At 42.9% G+C, this 19,779-nt stretch overlaps 1 protein-coding gene across 1 annotated transcript in view; it reads right to left on the bottom strand.

The window, feature by feature from the left end:
• Window positions 1-1,275: 1,275 nt before the first annotated feature.
• The window catches only part of LOC126298016 (zinc finger CCCH domain-containing protein 13-like), a 48,459-nt gene continuing 29,955 nt past the window's right edge, over window positions 1,276-19,779 (bottom strand). Inside the window, exon 4 of the mRNA XM_049989339.1 lies at window positions 1,276-1,510. Coding sequence (XP_049845296.1) covers window positions 1,276-1,510 — 235 coding nt within the window. The remainder of the gene's footprint in view (window positions 1,511-19,779) is intronic.

The following is a 19,779-nucleotide window of genomic DNA, read 5'->3' as shown; positions in this document are numbered from 1 at the left end:
TCTCTCCGGATATGTGGATGTGTTGGAGAGAAAAACAGATGAAGCAGAGAGACCTCGCTTATCCATAACACAATTTTGCGTTAAAAAAGAAACTGAGGTAAAAAAATTTAACGAGTATATCATGATAATTAAAGTGGTAGCACGCTTGGCTTAGGTGGAACGGTAATGCGAGCCGTCTCAGCACTGGCTACAGTCTTCCAACAGATAAGGCTGTGGCGTGCTCTCTTGCAAACTGTTAAGGTCGTTTCACAGCGGCGTAGCATATTTCGAGCTTGACGATGATAAGTTTAAAGCTTATTTTAGGCATAATGAAAACAGTTCAGTGAAGTTTTATCACTTATTGCCAGTGACATTAATAAACGGGCGCAAATGACAGAAAATTAGTACCTCCTGAAGAACGTCTAGCTATTTGTCTAAAGTAAGAATTCCTTGTCAGTAATGTCAAAATTGAAATGTAGCCTGTTTGTGTGTAAGGTTGCAGAAAATGGAGTAAAAATATATGGTAATTACAATCTAATTACACGAGTAGGCTATATTTGTCTGCACAGGACAGAGTAGCATGGAGAGCTGCATCAAACCAGTCTCTGGACTGAAGACCACAATAACAATAATGATTTGTCTGCTGCCGTAGCAAGACAAAATATAAAAAATGATATCATGTGTTACAAGCCACAACCGCAATTGGTCCCTGCGTAAGAAATATTTTCAGTTTGAGTTTAAAGTTCGCGAGGTTTGTGCTTAGAACATTTAAAACTTTGTTTCAGTTGTTCTGGATATTTTTACACAAACAAATCAACATCTGTGTCTTCTTGCAGCGAGAGATGCAACATGTCAGTTTCTATAAGTGATCATCATCTTTACGGTGAAGGATCTTTGGAATGGTTATTAGCCGACCAAGTTGGAGACACCAACGGAGAGCGAGTTTGACGCACTACCGGCGTTATAAGTCATTTTCATCTTGAGATCGGTTTACTGCGTCTAAAACTTCCGTCTTTAGTCTATTTTGTAACCTTCGAGGCAATTTATTTTGCCGACATTGACATGCTGATAAAAATGTTCAAATGTGTGTGAATCCTTAAGGGACCAAACTGCTGAGGTCATCGACCCCTAGTCTTACACACTACTCAAACTAACTTAAACTAACGTATGCCAAGAACAACACACACACCGATGCCCGAGGAAGGACTCGAACCTCCGGCGAGAGGGCCGGGCAGTCCGTGACATGACGCCATAAACCGCGCTGCCACTCCACGATGCTGCTAATAAGAAACAAATCTATTTCGTCTGGACAGAAGGAACAGGTTTGTTTTTCCGTTTATTTTTCAGAACATTCAGAATTTTGTCGACTCCTGTGGATCTGTTCGGGACAGTGTTTATGTCGTGGTCAGAGTTGATAAATTCATCGTCTTCAGGAGCAGCGGGAACTTCATCATTCACAGTGCCGTCATCGTTGGTTTGATTTTCAGTAAACTGCGAGTCATCCATGACGTCAGGATTATTACTATCATGCCTAGAAAAAATTATTTTTAACAATCAAATCAAAAATAGTTTCATAGGAGGATATGCCTTCTGTTATTTGTTTATAAAGGTACTACATTGTGCTTTAATGTAAGACTACCAAGCTCTGGTGGAATATTCTGTTCAAAAATATCAATTCAAGAATAATTTTAATAAACACCGGGTTGTGAGCTGACAATGCAGAGAGTAAAAACTCCATTTATTTCTCATACTTCCAGGTTTTTAAGTTTGTTGCAGCTCGACCACTTTTTGTGTCTCTACTTCTGAGGGCACTCCTATGGGTATCTCGCAATATCTCTCATTCTGTCTTTATAACAGCCTCTGTAGCAACAACTCTTTTTTTTTCTTTTTTGGTATCTCGCTACTGGAGACTCATTCACTACTATAAGCTTCCGCTACAGAGTCGGCATTAGTACTGTGTTGCCGATTATAAATCAAGTGTGTGATGCTTTGTGGTGTACAATACAACCGTTTTACATACCAACACCCACTGTAGATTTTTAGAGGAACGTTGCTGCAGGATTTCACTACAAGTGGAATTTCCCTCACTACAACGGTTCAATAGATGGAAAACACATCAGAACTCAGGCGCCACCTTCATCTGGATCGTCTTACTATAATTACAAAAAATATTACTCTCCAGTGTTTTTGGTTCGGTAGATGCTGACGACAAGTTTATAGCCGTAAACGTTGATCGTACGGAAAGGAATGCGATTCATCACATTTTCAAACGGTACACTTGGGAAAAGAAAGTCTGCTTACAGTCTTGCAGTGCTAAGAGACGGGCCCCCGTTCTATATGTTATATTGGGAGATGAAGGTTTCCTCCTGCAGAGGTATCTGATTCGTCCCTTTGCACGAAGAAATTTTGACCGTAAGAAGAGTGTTTACAATTAGAGTGAGTCACTGCAGGCGTGTTGTTGGAAACTCTTTCGGCATACTCGCCCAACGGTGGAGATTGTACTTTCGGCCGTTGCAGTGCAACTGGACACTGTACATAAATTACTAAAAGCCACAGTAATACTACCCAGAACTACCTGTGCGGTAAAGGGGACGTTACAACAGTTGGATCACCAGAAGAATTTTGGCTGCCTACACCACATGTGGGAAACCTCTTGAGAAAACTGCTGCTGCAACTACAAAGTAGAACGCCGCAGTAAGGGACCACTTTGACGATTTCCTTAACTCTCCTGAAGAAAGCGTGCCTTGGCAGTGGTGGCACGCTGCTAACCAGTAATTACAACACACTTACGACAGATAAGTATTCGTCTAATTTCAGTAAGAGTACTGTAAGGGTTCTTCAATATAGTATAATAACTACTTTCTGTATATAAACACATAAAGAATTGGTAATTATAAGGTGCGATGATTAGTTTATTTTTATTTGACAAAGGGAAGCTATTTACAAGCAGTGATACATCTCAAGATGAGGGTGGAAACCAGAAATGAGTGGGGGAAGAAAATAAAATGTGACTGACACAGAAAAAAATATTTCATTTTGTCTCTGTCATCAAAAACGGTTGCAGAATCCTGATGAAGTCCACCATGGGCGAAATAGGAGTGTTTTTATTTCACTATCCATTAGCGTCTAATAGAGGAAAACAGTAACAAATACGGCTTACCTCCTAATTTCAAAGCCAACTTCAATGGACCCAGTAATTTCGCAAAAAAAGTGTTTGCAGGTGTTCAGATAAAAAAGATATTAACTGAACTGTATTTACCATTTACTTTCAGTCATTTAGCCAGGACAAAGGCGTAGCGTTTATTACAACAGTTCCTTCAAATTTCTGAATTAGTCATTGACATACAGTTTTAGTTAATTAGTCAGTTTCAAATTAACTTATAGTAATATTCTTTTCATAAAATTAAATGGATGTAGTTTAAGAAATATATCGATATCTAGAGGTATACAGTTTATTTTCGTAGCGAAGAGCAAGTAGCGCTCAGATTATCTAGATCCATCTGATTATTTGGAGAACAGTTTTTTTAGTCACTAAAATTCAGGAGAATATGAAAACACCAAATAACCCTTCATAACAAGCAAAAAAAGATGCACAGCCTTAATACCGTCTCAGTACTGTAGTCTTAACTCCCCCTAAAATGCTGGATGAAAAGAAAATTTCATCTCTGTATTCCCACTTCGAGTACTCCCAGAGCACTGGATACTTTCGCACTTGAGTAATAAATGCAGACTTTTGCACAATGAATACACAAACACGCGGGAGTAGAGCTGTTCAACACAGATTACGTGGTTTGTGGTGCAATGTAGAGCGCACGCGCGAGCCGAGATACGCAGCAACGGTACGTGTGCAGGCTCAGCTGGAGATACGCGTTTTATGTATAACGGCTTCACGCGACGCCAGCTGCCTCACTCTGAAATGCCTCTTAGCAGTGCTTGCTCGCTCAGCCTTCGCTATACGCTGTTGACGTAAAATTTCCTCATTTCGCTAATATTTTCATTTCTTCTGCGGAAGCGAATACGATCTCTCGTCATCTATCCCATAACCCAATGCATGCTGTTCGATCGAAATCAGTAAATAGGTTGACTGGTTCTGTATCTGTGAAATCAACTTTTATGGACATCATTCACCTGGTGGAATGTCTCCCTATGTAGCCGTTCAATGTTTCACTCGAGTATTTTCGACATCCATCGTTCACTTCAGATGACAATCAAAGCTCTTCTGCTTGGTTACTATTTATTTCCACCCTTTAATCTCAATTGCAGTGCACTGAGAGATATTTTAAAAATTTAAGCTATATTATTAATCTATAAACCTGCACCAAGATCCTGTTTCACCTTTCCCAACACTTCCACAACACATTTTCTACTCATCCGAAACATTAAAAAAATGGATGAGTAATTTTTTACAAGATGACCAACACATGCTTTTATTCAACAACCATGTGATACAAAAGTAGAGATTTTCTTCGGGTTTATATAATTTTATTTTATTTTTTAATTATTTCACTTTTTAAATTCATAAAACTAGCCACACTTGCTATGACAATATATAAGTACTTACTGTGTGACAGTTGAAATTATGACTAATTTAAGGCACAATATGTCATCACACCGTAATTTAACCTTCTACATGTAAAAGAAGGTATGCTGATATAGGTAACATCATCAGCGATACAGATAGCCGTACCGTAGGTTCAACCACAATGGAGGGGTATTTGTTGAGAGGCCAGGCAAACGTGTGGTTCCTGAAGAAGGGCAGCAGCCTTTTCAGTAGTTGCAGGGGCAACAGTCTGGATGATTGACTGATCTGGCCTTGTAACAATAACCAAAACGGCCTTGCTGTGCTGGTACTGCGAACGGCTGAAAGCAAGGGGGAACTACGGCCGTAATTTTTCCCGAGGGCGTGCAGCTTTACTGTATGATTAAATGATGATGGCATCCTCTTGGGTAAAATATTCTGGAGGTAAAATAGTCCCCTATCCGGATCTCCGGGCGGGGACTACTCAAGTGGATGTCGTTATCAGGAGAAAGAAAACTGGTGTTCAACGGATCGGAGCGTGGAATGTCAGATCCCTTAATCGGGCAGGTAGGTTAGAAAATTTAAAAAGGGAAATGGATAGATTAAAGTTAGATACAGTGCGAATTAGTGAAGTTCGGTGGCAGGAGGAACAAGACTTCTGGTCAGGTGACTACAGGGTTATAAATACAAAATCAAATAGGGGTAATGCAGGAGTAGGTTTAATAATGAATAGGAAAATAGGAATGCGGGTAAGCTACTACAAACAGCATAGTGAACGCATTATTGTGGCCAAGATAGATACGAAGCCCACACCTACTACAGTAGTACAAGTTTATATGCCAACTAGCTATGCAGATGACTAAGAAATTGATGAAATGTATGATCAAACCAAAGAAATTATTCAGACAGTGAAGGGAGACGAAAATTTAATAATCATGGGTGACTGGAATTCGGTAGTAGGAAAAGGGAGAGAAGGAAACGTAGAAGGTGAATATGGACTGGGGCAAAGACATGAAAGAGGAAGCCGCCTGGTAGAATTTTGCACAGAGCACAACTTAATCATAGGTAACACTTGGTTCAAGAATCATTAAAGAAGGCTGTATACATCGAAGAAGCCTGGAGATACTGACAGGTTCCTGATAGATTATATAATAGTAAGACAGAGATTTACGAACCAGGTTTTAAATTGTAAGACATTTCCAGGGGCAGATGTGGACTCTGACCACAATCTATTGGTTATGACCTGTAGACTAAAACTGAAGAATCTGCAAATGGTGGAAATTTAAGGAGATGGGACCTGGATAAACTGAAAGAACCGGAGGTTGTACAGAGTTTCAGGGAGAGCATAAGGGAGCAATTGACAGGAATGGGGGAAAGAAATACAGTAGACGAAGAATGGGTAGCTTTGAGGGATGAAGTAGTGAAGGCAGCAGAGGATCAAGTAGGTAAAAAGACGAGGGCTAGTAGAAATCCTTGGGTAACAGAAGAAATATTGAATTTAATTGATGAAAGGATAAAATGTAAAAATGCACTAAATGAAGCAGGCAAAAAGGAATACAGACGTCTCAAAAATGAGGTCGACAGGAAGTGCAAAATGGCTATGCAACGATGGCTAGAGGACAAGTGTAAGGATGTGGAGGCTTATCTCACTTGGGGTAAGATAGATACTGCCTACAGGAAAATTAAAGAGACCTTTGGAGATAAGAGAACCACTTGCATGAACATCAAGAGCTCAGATGGAAACCCAGTTCTAAGCAAAGAAGGGAAAGCAGAAAGGTGGAAGGGTCTATACAAGGGCGATGTACTTGAGGACAATATTATGGAAATGGAAGAGGATGTAGATGAAGATGAAATGGGAGATACGATACTGCGTGAAGAGTTTGACAGAGCACTTTAAGACCTGAGTCGAAACAAGGCTCCCGGAGTAGACAACATTCCATTGGAACTACTGACGGCCTTGGGAGAGCCAGTCCTGACAAAACTCTACCATCTGGTGAGCAAGATGTGTGAGACAGGTGAAATACCCTCAGACTTCAAGAAGAACATAATAATTCCAGTCCCAAAGAAAGCAGGTGTTGACAGATGTGGAAATTACCGAACTATCAGTTTAATAAGTCACAGCTGCAAAATACTAACGCGAATTCTTTACAGACGAATGGAAAAACTAGTAGAATCCGACCTCGGGGAAGATCAGTTTGGATTCCGTAGAAATGTTGGAACACGTGAGGCAATACTGACCCTACGAATTATCTTAGAAGCTAGATTAAGGAAGGGCAAACCTTTCCGGTCTTACCATCAAAACATCAGCAGTTCTTACATTGTAATAATTGCGAGTAGATGATACTTATCATTCTTTCAGCATTTATAGACTGAATGACAGCTTTGCGTAAGGATGGCTTACTCTAGACATTACCTTCAGTGTTTTGTGTTCCTTGTTCGTATTCTGGTGATAATTACTTTCCTTTCCTTTAGCAGAAGTTGGAATTGAGCTTGGACTTCACACATTCGCTGGTTTCAGTTTGCACACGGCTCTTTTCTTATGGTTTCCGTGTACAGTAGACTTTCTTAATTTAGAGTTTTATGTTATTCGTAGTATATGATGTCTCTCTGTGGATGTTCATGTTTTGTCATTGATGTTGTGTTGTTGTCTTTTCGTTTCTGTTCCTCTATTTTCTGTTTTGGTGGCAGTGACAGTGACAGAATTCTTATGGAAAAACATTTGCTACGTCCATAATGATCAAAAGACGTGTTGCCTATTCACAATGTTTACAGTATAATCACTGCAGACCCACAAAAAATGTGAATCACGTCTGGTGAATGAGCTTTTCAGGTTCCACTACGCTTAAGACAGAGAACCAAAAATAGCTGTGACAGTTATTGATTGATTATGTTAAGTTTACACTTGGTATTAGGACGTACGCTTTAGTCCCTAAACACTTTAGCCCTAAATGCAAATAAAATTAATTAACATATACTGTTGGTATTCCAGCCTGTGCCGGCTTATGTTTGAGATAGATTGCTAGGAGTCACTTCCAAGTCTGCCCAAGGAACACATCGGTTAGTGAAACGATTTCTTCCTGCTAGTAGTATAAGGCCGCATTCACAGTGTCACCGACAATGGTCGTCAGACACCGTCGCAAAGGTCACCCTATATCATCGGCCGACAACTTGGTCACTGTGCATCCGATCTCATTCGTCACTTTTTGACGGGATCGAGGCGGTTATGTTAGGTTAGAATCCATTTTATGTACGAAGTAGGTTATATTTTAATCTCCAAGGACGGGATGGATACAACGATGCCTCTGTGCTTGGAGACGAGTGCCGCAGTGATAATTTTGCTATTAAAAGTTGCATGTAAATAGGTTATATCTGTACCGAAACGAACGTGGTGAGTACTGTACACTCTGTCCTCAGTTACTGGAATTACCAGACAAGTTTTACTAATATACGAGATGAAGGGAAAAACACCATTCCACAAAAGGTGAAAACTCTTTAACTTTGTGACGCCACTTTGATTCTCTTACCAGGCTAACAGGCCGTAATTGGTGTTTTGCATATTTATACGCTTTTATTACGAAAATTTGTAGTTTCAGTGATATAGGGCACTAATGATCTCTCCAAAACACGTTATTCAGAGTGTGGTTTATTATGCTACAGTGGCAGAATGTGGACTTTGGCCTGTAAAGATTTTTGTCAATGAGGTTAAAAGCATATGATGATTAATTTACGTGGTGAAAGCACGTGGTGAAAGCTGCATGGATAAAATTTGTGTGTAAGGAAGCAAGTATTCTCTAACTAATGAAAGGTAGATTTTTGGTTTCACAGCAGCTCAGTTTATTCTGAAAATGGTGAAAATTAATGCCGTCCTGGTAGGATATTCAGATAATCAGATTTGAATACACTTCACTGCTCTCTAAACACTTACCAACTGGATTTGAGAATGGAAGTAAAAATACTCCCGGGGGGCAGTATTATTTCAGCTCGCAGTGTCTTTTAGCGCACTTGCACAGCTTCAAAAATGGGTATCGAAAAAGTTAATACTTTAGCAGTACAGGTATCTAAGGTGTAAGAGTGAAAATATTACATTTTAAATCAGTATTTAGAGCATCGTAAATAACATCTAACATATCACACAAAAACTTTGAAACTGTACTTTTCAGAGTGCGGTATAGGCCTAATTATTAGAAAAAATGTAATCGACAGATGTCAAATATAAAAGCGTCACTTCTGGTGTAACTTGAACCAGAACTGCATCTTTAATGTGAGACTTGGGTTGTTAATATACCCCGAATCACACCTCTCCAGTTAACCTTCAGTGACTGTCATTCACTGCCTAGGTCCAAGCTACTGCATATACTATATAAGCGAGCGAGAGTCAAGCAGAGGCTCATTAGCGCTGCTGCTGCTGCTGCACAGGCAACTGCATTGAACGCCGCCTCGATGCCTTACAGGAGAATTTGTCGCCGTTCTAAACAGACAGTCTACAAAACCATCGAGAACATCGAGTTCGCCACAACAGCTGGAGACAAGAAGAGCCGCATACCAGTTAAGAGTGTTGCTGCTACTGCACTTGTCGACGGACCTTGTGTTTTCTGTGGTTGCAGACTTAATTTTAGTATTGACATTAATGATACTTTTGATCACGGTAATGGTTGGCTCACTGCAGCCATTGTACGTGGAGGTTCTGAAGTTGCTACAGTACCTGGACTTTAAAGTTTTGTTGATAGAGACATTATTGCCTATCTTACCTACCAGATGGCAGAACTTGCAAATAAAGACTTTGGTAAATCGGCTTACATGTCGTCTTCTGCATTGTCTTTGTCTCAGAGCCATTTGAACCATTTGAACCACAACAGTAAACATAAGAGAGTAATTAATCATCAATCACGTGTTCTTTAACATTTGTTACAAGACCGTTTTAACAAAAGTGCCCCATAATTTGTGTAAAATATCAGTAATAGTCAAATTTGGTTGGAATAAATTAAATGAACTATAAATTAGTACTATTAAACATAACTACTTAGATTTTGATTTCCTATGTTAAACTGCATCTGTTGCTACAGGAGAGGCCACTGTGAAAACAAGTTGAACGCCTATGACGTCGAGGGACGTGGTGTAGGCCATAAAACCACAACGAGGCCACTCCCATCGCTATTTGTACACTACTGGCCATTAAAATTGCTACACCAAGAAGAAACGCAGATGATAAACGGGTATTCATTGGACAAATGTATTATAGTAGAACTGACATGTGATTACATTTTCACTCAATTTGGGTGCACAGATCCTGAAAAATCTGTACCCAGAACAACCACCCCTGGCCGTAATAACGGCCTTGATACGCCTGGGCATTGAGTCAAACAGAGCTTGGATGACGTGTACAGGTACAGCTGCCCATGCACCTTCAACGCGATACCACAGTTCATTAAGAGTAGTGATTGGCGTATTGTGACGAGCCAGTTGCTCGGCCACCATTGACCATTGGTGAGAGATCTGTAGACTGTGCTGGCCAGGGCAGCAGTCGAACATTTTCTGTATCCAGAAAGGCCCATACAGGACCTGCTGAAATGTAGGGTTTCGCAGGGATCGAATGAAGGGTAGAGCCACGGCTCGTAACACATCTGAAATGTAACGTCCACTGTTCAATGTGTCGTCAATACGAACAAGAGGTGACCGAGACGTGTAACCAATAGCACCCCATACCATCACGCCGGGTGATTTGCCAGTATGGCGATGACGAATACACGCTTCCAATGTGCGTTCACTGCGATGTCGCCAAACACGGATGCGACCATCATGATGCTGTAAACAGAACCTGGATTCATCCGAAAAAATGACGTTTTGCCATTCGTGCACCCAGGTTCGTCGTTGAGTACACCATTGCAGGCGCTCCAGTCTGTGATGCAGCGTCAAGGGTAACCGCAGCAATGGTCTCCGAGCTGATAGTCCATGCTGCTGCAAACGTCGTCGAACTGTTCGTGCTGATGGTTGTTGTCTTGCAAACGTCCCCGCCTCTTGACTCAGTAATCGAGACGTGGTTGCACGATCCGTTACAGCCATGTGGATAAGATGCCTGTCATCTCGAGTGCTAGTGATACGAGGCCGTTGGGATCCAGCACGGCGTCCCGTATTACTCTCCTGAACCCACCGATTCCATATTCTGCTAACAGTCATTGGATCTCGACCAAGCGAGCAGCAATGTCGCGATACGATAAACCGCAATCGCGATAGGCTACAATCCGACCTTTATCAAAGTCGAAAACGTGATCGTACGCATTTCTCCTCCTTACACGAGGCATCACAACAACGTTTCACCAGGCAACACCGGTCAACTGCTGTTTGTGTATGAGAAATCGGCTGGAAACTTTCCTCATGTCACCAAGTTGTAGGTGTCCTCACCGGCGCCAACCTTGTGTGAATGCTCTGAAAAGCTAATCATTTGCATATCACAGCACCATCTTCCTGTCGGTTAAATTTCACGTCTGTAGCACGTCATTTTCGTGCTGTAGCAATTTTAATGGCTAGTAGTGTATAACCGCAGAACTGTCTTTCGCTGCCTTGAGTGAAAGGAAACGCGAGGCAGGTGAACTTGACCGCAGCAGTGCTTTATTCAGAGGGAGAAAGAAAAAACCTGCACCAGAACAGTTGGCGCGGTACGTCTGCTTCCAGCCAATGCACAGTACATCTCAGGAATGTGTAGGACAACAGAGTTCGTTTTTAACTAGCCATGTCCATGTGACGTGTGCCGCCTAGCGGCCAGAGTGCTGGAAGAACTGCTTTTGCATGAGTAAACAGGGGGAAACCAAACTTCGCCGCAAAACAGAGGCAGTTAAGATAATACCTTAGAGAGTAATCGGAAGCAGCGAGTTGGATCTTCTTTGTACTGCGCTAGACGCTGACACCCGACCGGTGGTGCCAAACTGAACGAATGTTTAAAGATACTTAAAGACAGCTCCTATTGGCTAACATAAATAATACACTCCTGGAAATTGAAATAAGAACACCGTGAATTCATTGTCCCAGAAGGGGAAACTTTATTGACACATTCCTGGGGTCAGATACATCACATGATCACACTGACAGAACCACAGGCACATAGACACAGGCAACAGAGCATGCACAATGTCGGCACTAGTACAGTGTATATCCACCTTTCGCAGCAATGCAGGCTGCTATTCTCCCATGGAGACGATCGTAGAGATGCTGGATGTAGTCCTGTGGAACGGCTTGCCATGCCATTTCCACCTGGCGCCTCAGTTGGACCAGAGTTCGTGCTGGACGTGCAGACCGCGTGAGACGACGCTTCATCCAGTCCCAAACATGCTCAACGGGGGACAGATCCGGAGATCTTGCTGGCCAGGGTAGTTGACTTACACCTTCTAGCCTACGTTGGGTGGCACGGGATACATGCGGACGTGCATTGTCCTGTTGGAACAGCAAGTTCCCTTGCCGGTCTAGGAATGGTAGAACGATTGGTTCGATGACGGTTTGGATGTACCGTGCACTATTCAGTGTCCCCTCGGCGATCACCAGAGGTGTACGGCCAGTGTAGGAGATCGCTCCCCACACCATGATGCCAGGTGTTGGCCCTGTGTGCCTCGGTCGTATGCAGTCCTGATTGTGGCGCTCACCTGCACGGCGCCAAACACGCATACGACCATCATTGGCGCAAGGCAGAAGCGACTCCCATCGCTGAAGACGACACGTCTCCATTCGTCCTTCCATTCACGCCTGTCGCGACACCACTGGAGGCGGGCTGCACGATGTTGGGGCGTGAGCGGAAAACGGCCTAACGGTGTGCGGGACCGTAGCCCAGCTTCATGGAGACGGTTGCGAATGGTCCTCGTCGATACCCCAGGAGCAACAGTGTCCCTAATTTGCTGGGAAGTGGCGGTGCGGTCCCCTACGGCACTGCGTAGGATCCTACGGTCTTGGCGTGCATCCGTGCGTCGCTGCGGTCCGGTCCCAGGTCGACGGGCAGGTGCACCTTCCGCCGACCACTGGCGACAACATCGATGTACTGTGGAGACCTCACGCCCCACGTGTTGAGCAATTCGGCGGTACGTCCACCCGGCCTCCCGCGTGCCCACTATACGCCCTCGCTCGAAGTCCGTCAACTGCACATACGGTTCACGTCCACGCTGTCGCGGCATGCTACCAGTGTTAAACACTGCGATGGAGCTCCGTATGCCACGGCAAACTGGCTGACACTGACGGCGGCGGTGCACAAATGCTGCGCAGCTAGCGCCATTCGACGGCCAACACCGCGGTTCCTGGTGTGTCCGCTGTGCCGTGCGTGTGATCATTGCTTGTACAGCCCTTTCGCAGTGTCCGGAGCAAGTATGGTGGGGCTGACACACCGGTGTCAATGTGTTCTTTTTTCCATTTCCAGGAGTGTATAAATAATTTAGCAGTGGGAAAAGGGAGTGTGTGTTTATAGAGATCTAACCGCATTGGCCAGAGCACGATGGAAAGCAGAGAGAGGGAGTAAATCGTCCACATTTTGGAGTCCCAAGACTAAAATGTTGTATTACAGGTTAACTACCTGATATTCGAATAAGGAAGGGTCTCTAGCAACATTGTAGACATTGGTCAGCACTCATTTGAATCGGTATTCTTTTGACCAAAATTATCCAAAACCGAAAAAAATACAGAGCTCAATGTTTTTCTTGTCAGAAGTGCACTGCAGATAGTGACTTCTTTTCCTGACTTCACTTCCAGACTTCATCTTCATCTCCAGGCTTCTTAGAAACTTCTACACGTCTGAGACGAGAGGCTCTGCTCTGTCGGAGTTGAACCTAGGCGCAGACAGGGACGAGTTGTGAGTACCGTTCCAATTGCCAGCCGGTGTGGCCGAGCGGCTCTAAGCGCTACAGTCTGGAACCGCGCGACTGCTACGGTCGCAGGTTCGAATCCTGCCTCGGCCATGGATATGTGTGATGTCTTTCGTTTAGTTAGGTTTAAGTAGTTCTAAGTTGTAGGGGACTTATGACCTCAGATGTTAAGTCTCATAGTGTTCAGAGCCATTTGAACCATTTGAACCGTTCCAATGAGTCACTTACCATCCACCGCAGCCACCGCTTGCAGATCTAAGCAAGGTGATACATAGCTGCAATGCTGATGCGTACTGTAGGGAAAGGTGAAGTTTACCTAATGATGATTAGTTATTCCAGTCTTCATTTCGAAGACTTGCACTTGGAAGTTCAACATACTCTCGACTCTAGCTATAGATGAACACACATATCCTTCTGTAGCATTTTTGATGTGCATGTACTAACTTATTCCTTAATCAATGATCTGATAAGTGGTAATTTTCTTTTATCAGATATTGCAGAACCAAATTCATTTATTTAGTTAAAGTAGCCACTTAAGGAACTCCACCCATTCATACGGCGAAATACAATAAACAGAGTGTAGTTACACATTATCCAAAACAGTCTAACAATGCTCAAGTAGTTTACCTTTACTGTAGAGACGTACTCTTTCGAAGCTAAAGGCGTCATCACACCACGTTCGAAGTGCATTTTAATCCGGAAAGGAATTTTCTTGAGGGTCGTTCGATAAGGAGCAGGAAAGGCAAACGAAAAGGAAAGATTTGGGGCACAAAAAAATGCCCGAAGGATAAATTCCATGGACAGATTTGTTGTGAAATCAGCAGTGTGTGTTATCATTTAGTAGCGACACTTGATGCCGTTTTGTTGGTCTTTTTTTTTTTTTTACACTGCAACCAAAAGGTGTCTCAGTAGTTGACAAGACATACCAGCTGCAACGGACACACTGCTAGGGAGGAGTTCGTAGTGCAGAATAGTCCTTTTGAGCCATCAAATGCAAAATATTATTTGTTCACACAGCTATTTGCTGGAGGAGATGTCATTTGTCACTGCTCAGCCACTAAATTCTTTCTAAGCAGTAACAAATGAATCTGGACTAGTTACTAGTAACAATATTGAAAAGGAATTCTCAATGAGAAAACTTTTGTTACTTTGTGTTAGAGGATGCATTACTCCTGCACCAGACTTCTAAACCTTACCTACTGACTCCAGATGTTGCACGAATGTTAAATAGTCGCAGCTCATGGGATATGGCAGTTGTCGAGACTTCATGCATGTGGAAAATCTTTCATGGCAGAACGTTCTTTCTAGAAATAAGAAAATCCTTTTTTTAGGTGATTTGTTCCATACCACTCGCCCCACACACGATACAAATGTTCTGATCTGCCTCCAATACCTGAAGCCCTCTATTAAACCCAAAGTGAACAATATGTCACAGATGTTATACATTTTTCTAGTTGTGGCTCTATTTTATAACGCTTAAATTACTCTCAGAAGAATCGAACACATAATTACAAGATAAATGTTAGACTTTAAGACAAGCATGTCGTGCTACTGCGTGATGTTCACTCGGTTTATCGAAGTTATTTCACGCGGAAAATCAAACTAGATCAAGAAACAACTTTATACATACCAACGCGAGAGCAGCAAGTAACTCGAGGTGTGCTGCGGCGTGCCGTAACGACGTGGTCGGACGGCGGCTGGCGTCAGGCGGCCCGTGGTTGGTGCCTGCTAAAGAGCGAGGAAACTCTCGAGCATAAAGTGTTTTGAACTTGACACAGCCACAAGCACTTTCATGGAAATATTTTTGGAAAAATTTGCTTTTACTGATGTGTTAGAAAGTGAAGCAAATTACCTTTGAGGTTCCATCAGACTTACAACTTTAGCAGACAGCAGAAATGCCGGTTAAAAAATAAAAGAAGGAGTGCACTCAAACTCACGAGTTCTTGTCTACATTGTGTGACGTGGACCACTAGACCACCCGCAGATACAGCAGTGTAACACCTGGAGCAGAATGCAACACTTCCTCCAAACACGCATCCTTCAATGTTGCCAAATCGTGGACTTGGCCGGACTTTGAATTCTGAGGAGCGGCCGTTTTTACTGGGCCCTTCAGTAAACGACTCGAACTTACTCTCCACGGCGGTCAGCCGGGGGTAGTATTTACCCCCAATACTGTACCATTGAGGTTATTGAAATAATTTACAGTTGTAGGTACTTCAGATTTGACACTCCCTGAAAGCAAGGCATTCATTTAACACATGTTAGTCTACTGAGGAATACAAACGTCAGCGCTACAGATGTAATCAGATTTCGTTAGGAACAGTCAGCACTGAGACGGGAAACAGTTAAGGAGATTCCATATCACCAAAACTATTTTCAGTAGTCCTAGACGAAATTTTCATATCTTTAAACCTGAAAAGCGATGAATGAATACGCGTTGGTTGAGCATATCTGAACTATCTTCTGTTTGCTGACGAAACGTTGCTATTTGCCTCTGGTGCAGATGGACTTCAACAGTTAACGGAGCTACGCTTAGAAATTAAATGCAATAAGATTAGCGTAATGTATAACCATCATATAAAAAAATAGTAAAAAATTTGTAATGAAGTCATACAACAAGTTGACGAGTTTCTGTATCTACGGCGCTGTAAACGAATGCAAGAGCATCGAAATAGATAAACAGAAGAGTAAAACTGGTACAGGATTTTACTGTGCATTAAACTTGCGCCAACCGAAGTTGTCGTTAATACTACTAAGTAGTTCCAGTGTTTTGGAAGGTGGTTAGAAAATAGTCTCAACTCAGCGGTTTCTTCGGAACTGGGTAGATTTTTCTAGATAAGGCACGGAACAATCGCAGTGGCTACGGACTTTTCCGCAAGCTCTCTCGTTTCCCAAGGCTGCACAAGTGCTGTTAGGCACAACGCTAGCCGTATCTGTCGTTCTGTGTAATCTTTCTTACGGAAAATGTTCTTGCATTCCTTGATGAGACTTCCGTCTTATGTTTTAAATTAATGTTCCGTCAGCATGGGCACGAGAGTCGGCTCACTAACACAGTTTAGACAAGGACTAGATGAGTAGTAGTTGTACTAGCAATAGGCTTGTTGAAGGCACTGTTCCAATGTCCGCACACAGTAATTTAAAGGAACAACGGAAGCTTACATCTGAATAGATGGGTCAGAACTTCGTTGTGGCTTCTCCCGATTACATGTGCAGTGTTTTAGTCCCACGTAAACACTACTGATATTTACTTTCCTGAAATGTTTTAGCTGAGGACGAAAAAAATTTACGTATAGAGGCACATACACTGATAAGCCAAAACATTATGACCACTGCCCAGCGCGACATTGGATACCGCCTGGTGGCAGTGCGAGCACGTAACGCTTTCATAAAAGTATGTAAAAGGTGCAGACAAAAAAAAAAAATGGCTCTGAGCACTATGGGACTTAACATCTTAGGTCATCAGTCCCCTAGAACTTAGAACTACCTAAACCTAACTAACCTAAGCACATCACACACATCCATGCCCGAGGCAGGATTCGAACCTGCGACCAGAACAGTCCCGCGGTTCCGGACTGCCTAGAACCGCACGCCACCTTGATGCAGACATGGACGGGGGATCGCCCTATAAAGATATGGGCTGAAAATGGGGAAATGCATTGAAATAAGTGGCTTTGACAAAGGGCAGGTTATTATTACGCGGAGCCTGCGAACGAAATCTCGAAAACGGTGAAGCTGGTCGAATGTTAATGTGCTACTGTCGTGGGCATCGGCGGAAAAAGGTAGAAGGACAGTGAAACTACCACTAGCCGCTAAATGGTTTGATCCCATAGCTCTTCACAGAATGTGGGACTCGGAGGCTTGACTGCTCTGTAAACTATGATAGAGGGTGATCTTTGGCAATTATGCCGAAACAGCACAATGCTGGTGCACGTACAAATGTTTCGGAGCACGCCGTTCATCGCACATTGATGACCATGTAGCTCCGCAGCTGACCACCCTTACATGACCACGTGTTGACCCAACGACATCATCAGTTACGACTGCAGTTGGCACGGTATCATCGGGATTCGATCGTCAATCAATGGAAACGTATCGGCTCTTCGAGTGTTTCACATTTTTGCTACACTCGGTCGACAGTAGTCTTGATAAACGCCCTCATCGAGGTAAACGTCGCCTAGAAACGTGCAGCGTCAAGGGCACAGGCTGGTGGCAGCAGTATTATGCTATGGGAGAAATTCTCCTGCGCTTGCATGGGACCTGTGGTAGCAACCGAAGACACGCTGACAGCTTCGAAGCACCTGCATTACATCACAATTGATGTCTTCCGCGACGGCGATGTCATCTTTCAGCTGTATAATTGTCCATGTCTCGGAACCAGGACCGTGCTATATTGGTTTGAGGCCTATTATAGTGAAATCACATTGTTGTCTCGGCGACAAAATTCGCCTAATGTAAAACCTATGGAACCCATCTTGGTCGCTATCGGCCGCCATCACCGCGAACGCAAATCGGCGGCCCATTTTTTACGCGAATTACATACCCAGTGCGCAGCGACCTAATGTCACATACCTCCACAAACCTACCAAGAAACTGAAACTTCCTGGCAGATTAAAACTGTGTGCCGAACCGAGACTCGAACTCGGGACCATTGCCTTTCGCGAACAAGTGCGCTGCCAACTGATCTACCCAAGCACGACTCACGCCCCGTCCTCACAGCTTTAATTCCGCCAGTACCTCGTCTCCTACCTTCCAAACTTCACAGAAGCTCTCCTGCGAACTTTGCAGAACTAGCACTCCTGGAAGAAAGGATATTGCAGACACGTGGCTTAGCCATAGCCTGGGGGATGTTTCTAGAATGAAATTTTCACTCTACAGCGGAGTGTGCGCTGATATGAAACTTCCTGGCAGATTAAAGAAACTGTCGGATCCCTGATGCATAGAATCAGTGCTGTATCTCGTTCCAACGACTGACAGACAAACTATTAAGCAGGTGGTCATAATGATTTGGCTCATCAATGTAACATGGAAACCTAATACATCTAAATGATTGCTGATACTGAAATGCAAAATGATAGTGTGTAAGGGAGCAAGTGTTTTACTGTTAGGTAACACTAGGAATGTATTTATGGACCGATACACAGAATTAACTATAACGCTAATAAATTGTACAACATATTTTCAGCGTCATTTGATAACTCATGGAAACAGGAGAACAGTATTACAGCATATTAAAGATTTGTAGCAGCATATTTAAAAAAGCTGGTAGCTGGGCCACATGTGCCGTCGTTGTGAATATGCAATACTAATGAAATTTCTTTCCAAATACTGTTAGAACGCACACTGATCCGTTTAAAACTCATGTACTAGCTTTTATATTTAGATAAAAACATTGTTAGCATTATGCCTGTAGAAAATAATAACTCCCTTAGATAAAGTCATTTAGCGAAAACCAAATTTTAATAAGCGTTCACGAAATTTTAGTGTTAACGTTCGGCAGACCACCTTAGTTATTAAGAACAACGTGAAACAGCTGCGAAGTGCCTCTTCTCCGTTGCACTACCCAAGCTGTAGTGATGATTAGTCTGCATGTGACCCAGTATTCTTTTGTTTTTGCATCTTGTTCGATCATGCAGCGTGAGTCGATACTACGGTGACCAAAGATGACAGGTTGCCGGAAACGTTAGTGGTAAGTTTTGTGCTCTCTGGAAAGAGACAGTTGCCTCTGATACGACGACGGCTGCAATGAATGTAAGTGTGTCACTATCAGCTGTGTTGACGATGCTTGCTGTTTCGATGGTGCTGGACGGTATGACAAACATCTGGCTTATAGCTTTATGTCTGCTGGTGAGTTGTGTAGGAGACATGTGCTGGTGCAATTTTAGTGCCGTAGCGTTTGACTCGCAGCTTTGATAGCCATCAGCTAAGGAGTTAGACTGTGTTTTAAATAAGATATTCTGAGGCAGGAAATAATTAAACGAAGGCGCTTTTTCACTGATAATGTGAATTTGTTTGCGAAGATTTAGTCACCTCGCATTTTCAAGTGGGGTACGGAAAGTCAGAGCTTGCGTAACATTTATAATGACTTAATTGAAGTTAATTTCGGTCCCGAGGTAAAGTAGTGATAACTCCTCGCCTCGCACAGGGAATACAACGCTTCAAAGCTCGACTGGTCATTTTGAATTAGGTTTGCTGTAGTTTCCATAAATTAAGGAAACTGCCAGGATGGTTTCTCTGAACGGATACGGCTGATCTTCTTCGCCATACTTCGCAATTTGAAGATTGTGCGCCTTATCTTAAGACTTTAGATCTTAACGTTTCATCAACGATAATTTCCCTCCATCTTACATCTGATTATACTTCTCAAACGTTCATCATGTGTGATGCGTTGGACGATCATATTTTAAGTGTGATGTTAGAGGTAATTTATTTACAGAATAATGGCCTCTT

This window comes from Schistocerca gregaria, chromosome X (genome assembly GCF_023897955.1).
Source record: "Schistocerca gregaria isolate iqSchGreg1 chromosome X, iqSchGreg1.2, whole genome shotgun sequence".
Lineage (NCBI taxonomy): Eukaryota > Metazoa > Arthropoda > Insecta > Orthoptera > Acrididae > Schistocerca > Schistocerca gregaria.
The sequence above is the reverse complement of the archived record's forward strand: the minus strand, read 5'-3'. Positions and strand labels throughout refer to the sequence as shown.